This window comes from Cnephaeus nilssonii (genome assembly GCF_951640355.1).
Source record: "Cnephaeus nilssonii genome assembly, chromosome: 4".
Lineage (NCBI taxonomy): Eukaryota > Metazoa > Chordata > Mammalia > Chiroptera > Vespertilionidae > Cnephaeus > Cnephaeus nilssonii.
In genome coordinates this window covers 101,650,107-101,666,841 of record NC_137075.1, presented here as the reverse complement: position 1 = coordinate 101,666,841, position 16,735 = coordinate 101,650,107, and the positions used below count along the sequence as shown (strand labels likewise).

General features: G+C 42.9%; 2 protein-coding genes across 2 annotated transcripts; both read right to left on the bottom strand.

Annotated features, from left to right (window-relative positions):
• Nucleotides 1-1,263: 1,263 nt before the first annotated feature.
• On the bottom strand, nucleotides 1,264-6,441 carry LOC307098213 (four and a half LIM domains protein 1-like). Its single transcript, XM_079768881.1, has one exon. It carries the CDS (start codon nucleotides 6,304-6,306, stop codon nucleotides 5,464-5,466), a length of 843 nt encoding a protein of 280 aa, XP_079625007.1. The 5' UTR covers nucleotides 6,307-6,441; the 3' UTR covers nucleotides 1,264-5,463.
• Nucleotides 6,442-10,767: 4,326 nt separating this feature from the next.
• GON7 (GON7 subunit of KEOPS complex) lies at nucleotides 10,768-16,570 on the bottom strand. The gene is made up of 2 exons (XM_079768884.1): nucleotides 16,318-16,570; nucleotides 10,768-12,362 (listed from the first exon to the last, which is right to left on the bottom strand). The coding sequence occupies exons 1-2, from the start codon at nucleotides 16,523-16,525 to the stop codon at nucleotides 12,268-12,270; spliced, it is 303 nt and encodes a 100-aa protein (XP_079625010.1). The 5' UTR covers nucleotides 16,526-16,570; the 3' UTR covers nucleotides 10,768-12,267.
• Nucleotides 16,571-16,735: the final 165 nt, after the last annotated feature.

The window sequence follows — 16,735 nt, the reverse complement described above, 5'->3', positions numbered from 1 at the left end:
AAATAATTACAGTAGGAGTAATGCAGTATTTCTAAATGTTTCAGATTGCAAAGTTCATCTGTTTTTGATTATTTAGGAATTAATTATCCTAGTTGGATTATTACCATTTTGTCTATGGCTATTTAAGAGTTCAAAGCACTCTTTAGAGGGAAAGGTGAAATTTATCTCCTAGCTCTATTAGACTGAGGAGGAGGTTAAAATTGATGGATTGGAGACCTATTATTATAGCAGGTCATCGTTTATTTTATATTCTCATCACAATACGAAAAAGCAGTGACTACAGGATTAGGTAGTGAGATAAATGGCAAATAAGGGAAGTGCGTCAGAGATTTTAGGAAAGAGACAAGCATCTTAGGATCCCTAACCAGTCAGTATTTGCTTCCAGGTATGAGAAAAATAGAGTGGTAACAAAGCTTTTCTTTGGGGAAGTGGAGTCGTTAGATAAAGTACGCCCAAGAGAATAACTGTACCCATAATACAATCAAACTGGTATATTTCATTTACCATGGGTATTGTTAAAATCTTTATTGAGATTATCTAGTGTGGATTTTTTGGATGGGTTTAACATTTTCAATCTCAAAAATACTGGCAGAAAAGCTTGCCACAATACCACGTGACTCATGTTTGCATCAAACATTTGCCGTCATTATAAATTCTACAACATATTTTTTAAGTGCCATGTAATTCTAGACCATGATTGGGAATCATTGTGCATCAGTGTATTTGTTTTGGTCTAAGGCAGTGAGTGGGGTCTTGAACTGTGGCTGTATATTAGAATCACCCAAAGAAATAAAAATAGCAAAGCTCATATGAACAAAGTCAGGATCCCTTCTCAACCAATTATGTCCATTTCTGTGGGCATAGCCTGTTTTGAGAGGCAGGTCTTCCAAGTGCTTCTGTCAGGGTTTTCTGCACCATAAAGACTCCATTGTTAGTCACGAGATCTGTTTGTTTTTGAAACAGCCTCAAAAAATATTTTGCGGTAACTTCACCCTAGCTGTTTGAATTGCAAATCTTTAAAAGAGGTGTTTATATTTTCTCTCCCCCTCCCCCACAAGGTTTAAATAGACTTTGTTATTACAAGGGGGAGGCCTACTGACCAGAGGCTTATAACCGATATATGTAGTTCCGGCGTGTCACCATGGAGAAATCAGAGGTTATGATTGCAGAGGAAGTCACTGACTGAAGGCCAGGATCCAGGGGAGTCAGCAGCAGACGATCAGGACAGGCTGGGGTGGTCAGGTGGCAAGGTGAGGGAGAGGACAGCTTCACTCCTGCTTCTTGAAGTTCTCCAGGTGTGACAAGACCCAGCCCCACAGCCGGAGAAAACAGGAAGCAGAAGGTGAGCCCAAGGGTGACATCCATGGTCCTGAACTGCTTGGAATGGATCTGGGCAGGAAGCACCAGGAGTCCGGGCTGGGCCTGTCAGGCCCCTCAGCCGTGGACCTCCGCGAGCAGACTGCAGACAGCTGCCAGCTGGAGCCCAAGTTTGGGAATGAAGTGTCTGCCTATTCTGATTCCAACTCCTCTCCTGCAGTTAATCCTAAAGACCGTTTGTCAGGTTTTTGCCCCCACTCTACCAAAACTGTTTTCTTGTCGAGTGGTCACTGGTAACTTACATAGAACTGAATCTATTGGTCAAGTCTCGGGCCTCAAATTACTTACTAGCAGCTGTTGACACATTCCCTCTCTTTGAGACTTTCTTCAGTTGGCTTCTCATCACCACTGCCCAGTAGAACTTTAGCGAGGATGGAATGTTCTTTATCTGTGCTGTCCCCATCAGTGGCCACTAGCCACATGAAATGAGCCCTTGAGATGTGGCCAATGTGACTGGGGAACTGGGTTTAAAGTTTCAATTAGAATTTAAATAGCCACAAGTGGCTAGTAGCCACTATGTATTAGCCCAGGTCTAGATATTCTGGTTTTTCTCTTCCTTACCAGCTCCTCCCATCTCCTTTGCTGTTGGGGATCTGCCTGATTTCTAAAGGCTGGCATGCCCCGGTCCCTTTTCTCTTTCTACTCCCGTGATCATCTCATCCAGGCTCATGGCTTTAAATGCCCATTTATATTACTACCTTGTCTCTCTCTCCCGAGCCGCAGATTTGAATATCCAACTGCCTACTTGGTATTTACTATATGTCCTAAACAGCTGCTGATCTCTCCACCCACCAAAATCTGCTCCTTAAGTCCCCTACAAGATGGCTGCCAAACACTTGAGACGAGGGATCCTTTTAAACTCTTCCCCCTCTCAAAAGTTCCTCCTGTGGTTTCCCTTCTCAGAATAAAAGCTAAAGTCCTTGCCATGGCATCCAGTCATAAATAAGCGGCCCTTGACCTTTACTTCAGTTCCTAATACTCTCTCAGCCCCTGACTCCACTCCAGCCACCCTGGTTTTCTTGATTCTAGAACACACCAGAAAAACCTGTTTCAGGGCCTCTGCACTCTGTACTGTCTGCCTGGGTGCTTGGCCCTGGCCTGCTCCATCACCTTCTTCAGACCTCTGCTCAAGTGCCAGCTTAGTGAGGCTGCCTCTCACCACCCAATTGAAAATCCAGCATGCCCCTTCCCTGTTTTTCTCGGAAGCACTTAACCGTATGATATCACATGACATTTGTTTTGTCAGGATCTAAACTCCATGAGCGGAACAATTTTGCCTGTTCACTGCTGTATGCCCTCTGCCCCAGTGCCTAGAGCAGTAGGTGCTCAGTAATTATTTATTGCATGAATGATGCTGTCACTGAATACCTCTTTCACTAGGCTGCAGAACAGTCTAGTTCACTCTCCAGGGAGAATAAAGGTTAAAGTTAACATTTATTACTAAGTGCAGAGCATAATCTGTCTCACATGCTAGATAAGTTTGGTTATTAAACTTCTATTTTTGTTGTTGACACTATTGCAGATAATTATTAAACTTTCAGGTTTCAGCATGGACTGGTATGTTCTTTTAAGGCCAAAATTTAAAATGAGTCTCCCAATTTATTTTTGCCAACAATTCTTGTGTTGGTTGTCTTGGGATTTTTCTTTTTTTTTTTAAACATCGGTTTGTTGTCCCATTTATTTATGCATTCATTGGTTGATTCCTATATGTGCCCTGACTGGGGATTGAACCTTCAATCTTGGTGTATCAGGAAGATGCTCTAACCAACTGAGCTACCTGGCCAGGGCAGGGTTTTCCTTCTTGATGCAGAGAAAAACATATACCACATTCACAAACAAGTGTATATTTTAAGTGGTGGTTAGAACCTTGAGAAAACCACCTAACATGCACCAAGTGTCATGAAGACCCCTTAGAGCTACAACACACATTATAGTGTTCTGGTGTTCAGGGCAATACCATGGCCCCATAAAGCACTTACTTAAACTAGTAATGTTTTTCTAAAGTGGCCTCTATCTTCAACAGAATTTTTGGCACCAGAGTAAATTCCCAATGGCCCCAATGTGAACTGCTGCTTTTTAAAAGATTTAAATAGAAGCTTACTGTCTAGCATTCACTGTTTCCTGGGCCATGTCTTTAAATAGAGCAATTCTGATCCCAAAGGTCACCTGAGAATGGAAAAGTCGCAGCTACACTGAAATTTGCTTAATAGTTTAAGAATAATGCACTGGCTAGAGGCAGTTTCTTCAAGGCAAGGCACTTTGGTTTTAGAAACACCTCTGACCTTTTTTTTTTTATGGTATCCTACCTCATATTTAGTCGAGTTTTCCTAACCTTTTTATTTTTCTATTTTGGTTTTGTTTTGTTTTCCAAACTAATTTAGAAATCACTTTATATTCCCTAATCTGACAAATAGTAGTCAGATGGGAATTGTGGATTAAAAAAAAAAAGTTTTTGTTGATTTTTAGAGAGAAAGGAAGGGAGAAGTATTGATGAGAGAGAAACATCACTGATCAGCCGCCTCCTGCATGCCCCTCTCTTGGGACCGGGCATGTGCCCTGACTGGGTATCGAATCGGTGACCTCTGGGTTCCTGGGTCGATGCTCAACTGCTGAGCCACAATGGCAGGGTGGAATTTTTTATTTTTTAAGTCTGGATTGGTTCATTTTTTGCCCTTACTAAATTTAAAGAATGACTTTTGGAAAGTAAAAATCATTAGAAAGTTTCACAATAACTCTTTTTTAAAATTTATATGTTGCTTTATTCCGTAAGGACACCCTGCCACATTAGATGATAACAGCTAATGACAAAATGTAGAAACGAGGCGTCTGCTTCTCTAACCACTGCTAGGAGTGTGTTAATATGTATTGTCATTACATGTCCACTTTGACATCCTCTCATTCTATTAGTTATGTAATGTAACAATGTAACAGCGAGAATACAATAAGTAGGTGGTCCTGCATCTCAGGTAAGCACTGCATGGAAATCCGGTTCTGCCTCTGAGGATGGTGGCCCTCCTCCCTGAGGAACCCAGCTAGCTAAGCTCGTGAGAAACAACCCTAAGAATCACAGAGAAGGGATGCTGGCAAGCCTCTAACACAGCACAAACAGCAGACAGCTATTGTCACATGGGATTCAACTTGCCATTGTTTGGAAATGTCACATCCGTGTCAATGACAGTCCTGGCACCTGCTCAGAACCCCCCTAGAGTTTCATGGTTACTTCTGTACGATGATTTTAAAACTTTAGGAACATTAGAAGGACTCAAGTATTTTCATGTAAGTCTCCAAACCCATAAACTATGCTGCTGTTAATTAAAACAAAAATATTAATTAAAAGAAAAAGGACAGCTGGGTTAGTTTTGTTAGCTTCCAGAATTCACTGTGACACTGTTCCTTTGAAACAGGCCGTTCTCTCCGATTTGCCTGCACCCTCCGCATCACCCGCACGTCCCATGCTTGGAAGTAGGAATGTCCAGAAAACACGGCACACAGGGAACTCAAACCTTAGTACGGGAAAAAGGTCAGCTTAGAATCACAGCTAAGTTCAAATGTTAATTTTCTGGAAATTTGTATTAGTCGATTGAAAGCACAAAGAACAGAAAGAAGGTTTTGATGAGGAAGTTAAACCATGCATTTCGCTAAGTCCTCATTCTACTTACATAACAGGGTGGACAGGGAGTTGGAGTAGCCGGTGCAATTGCGTGTCCTGTGATGACACGATGGGTCCCCACAGAGCCAGGAAGGGCACCTGAGTGGGGGCCTTATCGCCTAGGTTTCTCGCTTACATCGCTAAGCAGCTAAATGGCTGGTGCTTTTCTGCTCTATGATAAATATGCAGAAAAGTAAACTAAGTGTTCTTTTTTTTAATTGTAGCCATCGCAAAATTAACTGCCGTGGGGTTGCTTTTTGCTAAATCCTAATGTGAGTGCCCTTATTTGAGCAATACTGTAAAATAGGAGGAAAGACAGAAGGAACAACTTGGAAGAGGTGACAGACCACTCTTTCCCTGTGGGTGGTGCAGGGCAGAGGGCAAGAACACAAAAAGACAAGACAATTCCATTTTACAGGACAGGAGCCCCTGTCACTTTACAGCTTTTTGGCACAGTCGGGGCAATACACTTGCTCCTGATGGAAAACAAAGCGCTTGCTGGCCAGATTCATGGAGCACTTTTTACAGTGGAAGCAGTAGTCATGCCAGGATTGTCCTTCATAGGTCACTACACTGGAGCCCTTACCAAACCCAGTGATGGGGTTTTTGCATCCAGAACACTTCTTAGCCACGTAGTTCTTGTAGCAATCCACGCAGTAGTACTGGTCCTCCACAGCCGTGAAACGCTGCCCGGCCAGCTTCTTCGAGCAGGTGACACACACAAAGCAGTCGGCATGCCAGGGCTGATCCTGGTACGTGATTCCTCCAGAGGTGATGGCCTTGTTGCACTTCATGCAGTGCTTGGCAAATCTGACCTCATAGCAAGCCATGCAGTAGAATTCCTCCCCTTTCGGGAAGAAGCTTCCCGTCCCGATGACTTGCTTGCAGTCGCTGCAGATGAAGCAGTCTTGGTGCCATACGGTCCCCTTGTACTCTACGTTCTGATCTCCTGGCACAATGGGCTGTGAGCAGCCCTTGCATATGTGGGCGTTCTCGAGCAGGCTGCACTGTTTGCACAGGATCTTGTTCTCTTTGGCCACAAAGCTCTCGGTGGCTAAGGGGTGCTGGCACTGGGCACAGCGGAAGCAGGTGTCGTGCCAGAAGCCTTCCTTATAGTGGACCTCCTTGGAGTCTGCGCCGATGGTCTGGCGGCATTCCGAGCAGGTGTTGGCGCAGTGCTTGTCATAGCAGCTCAGGCAGCAGTGGTGGCCATCCTTCTCTATGTACTTCTTCCCGTGCAGGGAGCTCTTGCAGTAGTGGCAGCTAAACTTCTCAGACATGGAGTCCGACTTGTATCTGGAGGGGTCTCACCCTGAATGTGTGGAGGAGATGGATCTGGTGAGGGCTGGGTATAGCGGTCAGTAACTTCCAACACGCTGCCCTGGGGATGCTCAGGAGCGCAGCTGTCCCGGAGGTGGCCGTGGCAGCCGTGGTGGTGGTGGCAGACTCCACAATATTTTTTCTGTATTTGTGTATAAAAATACGTAACATGATTTTTTTTATGCAAAAAGAACAAAATGAGTATATGATGAAAAATCCCCCTCTCACTCCCGACCCCTACTCTCTCTAGAAGCAGGTTGACTATCCTTTCAGAGAAATTATAAGCATATCTAAGCCAATAGTCTACAATAGTAGCATTCTACACAGTTCTATATTTTGCTAGTTTACATTTAACATCATATCCTAGAGATTGATCCTTAACAACACAGAGCTATACCTTGGTTATTTTAGTGCCCCCACAAATGCTCTAGTATGTGAATGTTCTATATTTAACCAGGGCCTTCCGATGGACATTTATTTGGGTTGTGCACTCTTTCTTGTTACTAAGAATAATGCTGCAGGGAATAGTTTTGTAAACAGATCTGTCCACTTGTTGCTATTATATGTAAGGTAAAATTTCTGTAAGTAAAATTGCTGAGTCAAAGAGCATGTACATTTAACATTTTAACAGAATTGTCAACTTGACTTTCAAAGAGCTTATATCATTTTATACTCACCATCAATACACTAACTAGTATTACAGACCTCACATTCTTCCCAGCTCAATCTTGCATCAAAACTTGTGATCTTTCAGTTTGAAAGTAAAAAAAATGGTATTCTATTGTGGTTTTAATTTTCACTTAATTGGGAGTGGAACATTTTCATTTAAAAGCCATGTGTATTTCTTGTGATCCTGCTGTTCCTTTACTTTGCCCATTTCTATTGTCTTTCTGACAGGTACAGGTGAGATCCATAAAAGGAAATAATTCTTAGTCATTTGTGCTGAAAATATGAAATACTTTTACCTTCTTTTATTTACAGGATGTTCAGAAACTTTATTATGTAATCATATTTACTAATCTTTTCTATTATGGTTTCTAGATTTTTAAAAACTTGCTTAGGAAAACTTCACTCTGAAATTATAGGAACTATTATCCCATTTTCTTTTACTATCATTTTTTATTCTGTTGATTTTAGAGAGGGGGGAAGAGAGAGAGGGAAGCATGGATTTGTTGTTCCACTTATTTATGTATTCATTGGTAGATTCTTGTATGTGCCCCTGACTGGGGGTGGAACCAGCAACCTTGGCATATCGGACGACGCTCTAATCAACTGAGCTACCCAGTCAGGGTTCTTTTAGTACTTTTATGGTTTTGTTCTTTACTCTAAAATTCTTGAATCTACCTGAAATTTATGATGTTCTAAGTAATGAGAAAAGAACCCAACTTCATCACAAAAACTATGAGAAATCAATTCATTTCTCATTTGTTAAAACTGAGTACTGTTTTACAAATATAGGGATGGACAAAAGTAGGTTTATAGTTATAATACAAAGAAATAATACAACAATTAATGAATAATAATAATAATAATACAAGAATAAACTCTGCATTTTATATACTCAAAACTGTAAATCTACTTTTGCTCACCCCTGTATTTTTCAATTCGATAAGAATTTTACACTCTATTTACGATATACTTAGATATCCAAGAAATAATTACCACAAAATGATTGTAGTATTATTTAATTAACATGTTAATTTTATTTGAAACTATCACTGCCTGCATTTATGGTAATAGTTTTGAGTTTTGCAGTACTCAACCACAATCCGTTCAAACAGGAATTTCTTATAAACATTTTATCACCACATGGTGGCTGACATTCAGTCAAAAAGCATAGATTTTCAGGATGTCAAAGGTATGACTCTTCTAGCCACATAATAAATGATATTCTATATTTGTACAGACTGAACAATTTCACTGAGAGTTTGGTGTATCTTTAATAGGCTAAATAGGAACTAGATAAAAATACTACATAATAAACTTTGAGGGCCACAGATGTCTCCAATTGATTTTCTCACTTGGAAAAAAACATAAACTTTATTTCCTTTAAAAGTCCAGGCCTTTTTATTAAAAGTTTAAAAAAATCCTGAGTAGCTGAAGAAATAATGCTGATATAGTACCTTTCATATGATGACGCTAGGTGCCACAGAAGCTAGGCATTTCTTCTATACTGGTCCTTCAACCTGACATTTTTGTTACACATATGGCTCACTTATGAAGAAGACAGCATTAGAATTAAAATAAGTATTAAAGGAAAAGATTAATCAAATCTATACCCAGACCATAAAACACTGAATCACAAGCACGGGTATCTTGAAATTTCTTATTTATAAACATATTTTTAAAAATAAACATATTTATTAAACAAAGAAGGAAACAAAATGAGCCCAGCCGGCAGGCTCAGTGGTTGAGTGTCGAACTATGTACGAGGTCACAGTTCAATTCAGGGCACATGCCCGGGTTGTGGGCTTGATCCCCAGTTGGGGGCACCCAGGAAGCAGTTGATTGATGATTCTCTCTCTTCATAGATGTTTCTATCTCTCTCCCTCTCCCTTCCTCTCTTTGAAATCAATAAAAACATTTTTTTTTAAAAAAGGGGGATAATAAAAAATAGTCCTTTGTTAAGCAAAATCAGTATGGTTACAGGATGAGAGGAAATATCGAAGTCAACACAGAATGTTTACTTAAAGATTATATTTGTGCCGAAACCAGTTTGGCTCAGTGGATAGAGCGTCGGCTTGTGGACTGAAAGGTCCTGGGTTCGATTCCGGTCAAGGGCATGTACCTTAGTTGCGGGCACATCCCCAGTGGGGGCTGTGCAGGAGGCAGCTGATCGATGTATCTCTCTCATCGATGTTTCTAACTCTCTCTCTCTCTCCCTTCCTCTCTGTAAAAAGTCAATAAATAAAAAAAAGATTATATTTGTGTTCACAGCATAAAAGAACACCCCATTTGGCTCTCTTAAGTTACAAATTAAATATACTGGGTGGGGCCTAACTGGTTTGGCTCAGTGGATAGAGCGTCAGCCTGCGGACTGAAGAGTCCCAGATTTGATTCCGGTCAAGGGCATGTACCTTGGTTGCGGGCACATCCCCAGTAGGGGGTGTGCAGGGGGCAGCTGATCGATGTTTCTCTCTCATTGATGTTCCTAACTCTCTATCCCTCTCCCTTCCTCTCTAAATTAATAAAATATATATATTTTAAAATATACTGGGTGTAACAAAAATAGGTTTACAGTTGTTTGCATGGAAAATACAATCCTATCTAATAAAAGAGTAATATGCAAATTGACCATCACTCCAACACACAAGATGGCTGCCCCCATGTGGACACAAGATGGCCGGCCGGGGAGGGCAGTTGTGGGCGATCAGGTCAGCAGGGGAGGGCAGTTAGGAGGGACCAGGCCTGCAAGGGAGGGCAGTTGGAGGTGATCAGGCCTGCAGGGGAGGGCAGTTAGGGGTGACCAGGCTGGCAGAGGAGGGCAGTTGGGGGGGACCAGGTCGGCAGGGGAGGGCAGTTGGGGGGGACCAGGCCTTCAGGGGAAGGCAGTTGGGGTTGACTAGGCCAGCAGGGCAGGGCAGTTGGGAGTGACCAGGACTGCAGGGGAGAGAAGTTGGGGGGGGACCAGGCCTGCAGGAGAGGGCAGTTGGGGGTGACCGGGCCTGTAGGGGAAAGAAGTTGGGGGGGACCAGGCCTGCAGGGGAGGGCAGTTGGTGATGACCACGCTGGCAAGGGAGGGTAGTTAGGGGTGACCAGGGGAGGACAGTTAGGGGTGACCAGGCTGGCAGGGGAGGGCAGTTAGGGGCAATTGGGCTGGCAGGGGAGCAGTTAGGCATTGATCAGGCTGGCAGGAGAGTGGTTAGGGGGTGATCAGGCTGGCAGGCAGAAGCAATTAGGGGCAATCAGGCAGGCAGGCAGGCGAGTGGTTGGGAGCCAGCAGTCCTGGATTGTGAGAGGGATGTCCGACTGCCCAGTCGGATATCCCTTGAGGGGTCCCAGATTGGAAAGGGTGCAGGCTGGGCTGAGGGACACACACCCCCTCCGTGCATGAATTTCGTGCACCGGGCCTCTAGTAATTAATAATAATCCTATATAATAAAAGGCTAGTATGCAAATTGACCGAATGTTGGAATGACGGATCGCTATGATGTGCACTGACTATCAGGGGGAAGACACTGAACGCAGGAGCTGCCCCCTGGTGGTCAGTGCACTCCCACAGGGGGCGTGCCGCTCAGCCAGAAGCCGGGATCACGGCTGGTGATCACAGCAGGGGTGGCGGGAGCCTCTCCTGCCTCTGCAGCAGCACTAAGGACCCCTCAGGGGATGTCCGCCTGGCAGGGAGCAGGCCCAAGCCAGCAGGTGGACATTCCCCGAGGGGTCCCGGACTGTGAGAGGGCGCAGGGCTGGGTTGAGGGATCCCTTCCTCCCCCCATGCACAAATGTCGTGCACCAGGTCTCTAGTATAAGAATAAATTGTTTCAGGTCTCTAGCATAAGAATAAACTGTTTTGTGCACTCACAACTGTAAACCTACTTTTGCCACACCCTGTATAGTCACTGAATGGTATCATCTCTGGATGTCTGTATATTGGGTCTGAGTGTGGATTCAAGGTTTCCTTGGGTTGTTCTCAAGGGGTCTTCTTTATCTTCATTCAGTACTTCTATTCCTGTTTTCCTTCTAGTTAAGCAGACTGCTATTTTTTTTTTTAATTAAGTTTGTTGGGGTGACATTGGTTAATAAAATTATAGAGGTTTCAAGTGTACAATTCTATGATACATATTGCCATTCTTTTTGTTTTTTAATCCTCACCCGAGGATATATTTTTTATTGGTGTTTTTAAAGAGAGAGGGAGAGAGAAAGATTGGTTGCCTCCTGTATGCACCTCAACCAGAAAGTGAAACTGCAACCAAGGTATGTGCCCTGACTGTGTATGGGATGCAACTCCAACCAATTGAACCACCTGGCCAGGACCAGATTGCCATTCTTATATTCAATCCCCAATCTTATCACTTGCTCACATCAGTTCTTTGAAATATTTTTGTCCACAAACCATGACATGTACTTTTTAAAAAATATATGATTTTAGAGAGAGGGGAAGGGAGAGAGCTAGAAACATCAATGAGAGAAACATTGATTGGCTGGGGATTAAGCCCATAACCTAGGCATGTGCCCTGATTGGGAATTGAACCAGTGACCTCTTGGTTCATGGGTCGATGCTCAACCACTGAGCCACACCAGCTGGGTGATATGTACTTTTTATAACAGAAGGAGAAGTTAAAAGATACAGATATCACACAAATTAATTCAATAATTATTTTTAAAAATAGAAAACAAATGAAAAAGCTCTGGCCAGTGTGGCTCAGTTGATTGGGTGTTATCCTGTGCATGGAAAGGTTGTCAGTTCGATTCCCAGTCAAGGCACATGCCCGGGTTTCAGACTCCATCCCTGGTAAGGGGGCATGCAGGAGGCAACATATCGATGTTTCACTCTCACATCAACATTTCTCTAAAAATCCATTTTAAAAATCTTTTTTAAAAAAGTAGGAAACAATACGAATTTAATTGCCAACTTCAAGGATTTTACACATTATGAAGTGTTCTCTATTATTTCCATGATCTGAAATTCTTCACTCAAGAAAACAGATTCATTTGTAAACATTTATTTTATTTTGTCTGTCTTTGCTGGAAACAGAAGTTCTTTTCTTTGACAACTGTCCCAGGGGAACAAAACAAATACTTTTCTCAACTAAAGCAGATGTTGATATGGTTGTAGTCTTTTTTTTTCTTTTTTAACACTTCACAAATGTGTGTCATCCTTGTGCAGGGGCCATGCTAATCTTCTCTGTATTGTTCCAATTTTAGTATGTGGGCTGCAGAGCAAGCAGGCAGCAGTCTTTTACATTTCATACAAGCTATTGTTAAGATGATGTCTTTGGCCGTTTTGCAGATGGTCCATCTGAGTTAGTTCTGTAATCAATGTTATTTTCATCTTCTGCATCATCTTCATTATCACCTTTTAAAATAAATACTTGTATGACAATGTGTTCAGTGGTTGAAAGAAATTATAATTAAAATGGTTGATAATGAGACCATTTCACTTTAGGATTAATAAAACCATGTATATTCCAGATTTGAAGTATGTATCATTAAAAAGATTCCAGTCCAGCCGGCGTGGTTTGGTGGTTGGGCGTTGACCTATGAACCAGAGGTTCGCGGTTCGGTTCCTGGTAGAGGCATATGCCCTGGTTGCGGGCTCGGTCCTCAGGTTGGGGTGTGCAGGAGGTGGCCGATCGGTGATTCTCTCTCATCATTGATGTTTCTGTCTCTCTCTCCCTCCCCCTTCCTCTCTGAAACCAATGGAAATATATTATTTTAAAATTAAAAAAGAAAGATTTCAGTAATTTTGGTGTTTAAAACCGTTCCTATCACTTTTTTGAAGATATAATTCATATAACCATAAAATTTACTCTTATAAAGAATACAGCTTGATTTTCAGTATATTCATAAAATTGCACAACATGACTATCTAATTCTACAACACTTTCATCATCCCCAAAATAAATCCCACATCTATTAGCAGTCACTTTCTATTGTCCTCAATCCGTGGCAACCACTTTCTATCTCTATAGGTTTGTCTGTTCTGGACATTTTATATAAATGGAATCATACAATATGTGGCCTTTTGTAACTAGCTTCTTTCACTTAGCATAATGTTTTCAAGGTTCATTCATGTTGTAGCATATATCTGTACTTCATTCTTTTTTATTGCTGAACAATATTTCACTATATATCACAGTCTGTTTATCCACTCATCAGTTAATGAGCATTTGTGTTGTTTCCACTTTTTAGCTATTATGAATGATGCTGCTATGAACATTACTGTGTAAGTTTTTGTGTGAACATGCTTCCAATTCTCTTGTGAGAACTAGGAGTGGAATTGCTGGGTCAATAAATGGTTAACTTTGTGTGTGTTGTTTTTTTTAATATGTTTGTATTGATTTTAGAGAGAGGAAGGGCGAGGGATGGAGAGGTAGAAACATCGATTGGCTGTCTCCTGCATTGCCCCTTCTGGGGATTGAGCCCAAAACCCGGGCATTTGCCTTGACTTGGAATCGAACCAGCAACCTCTTGGTTCAAGGTGGACACTTAACCAGTGAGCATCACTGGCTGAGCATTATGTATAACTTTTTGAGAAACTCTTTTCTAAAGAAGATACCCCATTTTACATTTTCTTCTTTAAAAAAAAATGTTTTAAAATTGATTTTAAAGAGAAGAAGAGTGAGGGGGAGAGAGAAACATCAACTGGTTGCCTCTCATATGCACCCTGACCAGGGATCAAACTCAAAACCTGGGTATGTGCCCTGACTGGGACTCAAACTGATGACTCCAACACTCAACCAACTGAGCCACACCAACTAGGGCCATTTTACATTTTCACCAGTAATTATAAGGGCTCCAATTTCTTCATATGCTAGCCAACATTTGTTATTGTTCTTTTTTATTATAGCCATCCTAGTGGGCATGCAGCGGTATCTCATTGTGGTTTTGATTTGCATTTTCCTCCTGGCCAATGATGTTGAACATCTTTCCATGTGCTTATTGGCCCCACATATCTGTTTTGGAGAACTGTCTATTCAATTCCTTTGTATTTGGTAACTGGGTTATTTTTAGCATTAAGTTCTATCACTTTGCTTTAGTAATTTTTTATTTTATACATTGTTATTTGAGGTATAATTCATATAACATAACATTCACCGTTTAATCTCTATTACCTTTTTGTTGTTGTTAATCCTCACCTGAGGATATTTTTTCCCCTCTGATTTTCAGAGAGGGTAGAAGGGAGGGGAGGAGGGAGAGAGAAACACTGATGTGAGACACAATGATTGGTTTCCTCCCCCATGTGCTTGGACCGAGGGACAGGGATTGAATTTGCAACCCAGGTACATGCCCTTGACCAGGAATTGAACCTAAGACCTTTAGGTGCATGGGCAGACCCTCTAACCACTGAGCACCACCGACCAATGTGTTCTCTCTATTATTTTTAACAAAGGTAATTCAAACCTAAGCTTTATTGGGATTTCATTAAACAAATAGTACAAAAACATGCCCACCTATAGAAAATATTACTGACCCACCATTTTTTTTTTCAGACTATAAGAGAAAGTTTACTTAGAAAGTCACAGAGGCAGAAGTGAGCTGTAGAAGAAATGGGCTCAGGAAACAAGTTAACAGAGGCAAAAGAGGGCCCTTGGAGCTTAGGGGAGAGAGAGAGAGATGCAGACAGAGAAAGAGGCAAGGAAACCGTGCCTGGGGGGAAGGAGGTGGAGAAAGGCCTATAGTTCCACAGAGAAAGCCCGGCTGGCTCCTAGGTCCTAAAGGCTTTTGAGGGTGGGAATTTTAGGGGCGCTCCCAGGGGAGGATCTCAATAGACTATTCAGCAGCTTTCCAGTGTTGTGGTTTCTACTGATTGGTCGGTCATTAGTCAATGCAGCTTGACCCACCATTAATAGAACAGGTGGCAGTTATTTTTCCAATAAGTAATGACAGATTTTAAAAAATGGCTCTAGTTATACTCCTGTCCATATGCCAATGATGACATTTTTCAAGAGATTAGAGAGGTACCTTCTGGAGCCAAGAAACGGGACTTCACTCTCAATATATGTGACGTGGAAGCAATCTGTTCTCTGAACTCAGTGTCATGTTCCAAACTGGCTCCTTCACATTATCTGGAACTATCAAGATGCAATCAAAATGGAAAAGAAAGAAAAGTACAGTTTCAGCTACTCTACAGCAGAGTTAAGCCCTGACTCCCATATTTAATTCATAGGTTCTTCCGTTCAGGGCAGTCAAAATGAATACCTATTTTTGCATTCAAGACAATATTTAAAAAATATTAATGCAGTTAAATTTCACCTATTTTCAAACTGCACCTACAAAACTGGGATATGGGAGAGCAGTGCCTGGAGTCTTAAGACTCGTCAAACCAAAATCCGTCCCAATCTTCGGAACCTGTTCCTATTCTTTGATAGATGCCAGTCTTCCACACGTTTGTAATGTCACAGTCGTGCCCTCTCTGAAGCCTTCCTGGGTTCTCTCGGTTTGCAGTAGTTCCCAATGGTCCTGGGGTCATACTTCCACTCTTTAATGTTTGCCTGTTTCACCCCTCATCACTCTGAGGTCCATCCACAAGGAGAGTTAACGGAATCACATTCACTTTGGTTTTTCTTTCCTTCTTTTTTGTATTTTTACTTTTTTATTTTAGTGAGCGAGAGGAAGGGGGAGAATGAGAGAGAGACAGAAGAGAAATATCCATGTTGTTCCACTTATTTATACATTCATTGGTTGATTCCTATATGAGCCCTGATCCAGATGGAACCCGCCACCATATCAGCCCACGCTCTAACCAACTGAGCTACCTGGCCAGACCCCACCTCCTTTCTCCAGGGCTCAGCCCAGTGCCTGGTACAAAGCGGGCGCTCAGCAGGCTCTTTTGTTTGTTGTTCTGTTTTCTAAATATATATTTTTATTGATTTCAGAGAGAAAGGGAAAGAGAGAGAGAGAGAGAGAGAGAGAGAGAAACATCAATGAGGAGAATCATTGATCTGTTGCCTCCGGGATGCTCCCCTGCCCTTCCCCCCGCCCCGGGGATTAAGCCCGTAACGCAGGCATGGTGTCCTGACCAGGAATCCAACCGTGACCTCTTGGTTCATAGGTCGAGGCTTAACCATTGAGCCGGCTGTGTGTTTTTGTGTAGTGTGACAGGAATGAAATAGTGGTGAAAACGCTTGGGTAGAAGCAGATCAATCAGCCCAAATTCCGCCCAGATAGGGCGGAAAGTGTAAAAAAATATTTAGGCGGAATTCTTCTTCCCTCGAAGCTTTTTTCAAGTCTGCAACTCTACGGGCTCCCCGAACAGATTTCCCCCGGGTTCCCACACCTTCCCCGCCCTCCACTGTCTCCGAGCTCACCGTCCACGGCCTTGCCTGGAGCCGCCGCCGGTGTGTCCTGCGCTTCCCGCTGCACCTGGGGGTCCAAGAGCTCGGCCACCAGCTCCCTCATCCGGGCCACGCCCGACAATAGGCCCTGGAGAGGGTCAGCGTCGTCGGGCGCCTCACAGGACACCCGCAGCTGGTGCCGCTGCCCGTCCAGGCCAACGTACTCGCCCAAAATCTCCATGGCAACCACTGAACGGCCAGAACGCGCCGCCTGGAACTACCACCCGGAAGCGGAAACCTGTCCGCAGCCGGCGCAGGCGGGAGAAGGGAGAGGAGTGACTTCCGTTTGTCGGAAGTCGCTCCTCCCCCTTCCTTCGCTTCCTTCTTTGAGGATTGGTTCCTGGAGCTCAGGGTCCGCCTCCTCCGGCCACGCCTCCCGTGGCCGCTTTTC

Excerpts from the sequence above, each read along its gene's own strand:
- LOC307098213 (XM_079768881.1), bottom strand. The coding sequence starts at position 6,306 with ATGTCTGAGAAGTTTAGCTGCCACTACTGCAAGAGCTCCCTGCACGGG.
- GON7 (XM_079768884.1), bottom strand. The coding sequence starts at position 16,525 with ATGGAGATTTTGGGCGAGTACGTTGGCCTGGACGGGCAGCGGCACCAG. Across the intron at positions 12,363-16,317 it reads TCCAGGCAAGGCCGTGGACG|GTGATAATGAAGATGATGCA; the intron begins GTGAGCTCGGAG and ends TTATTTTAAAAG.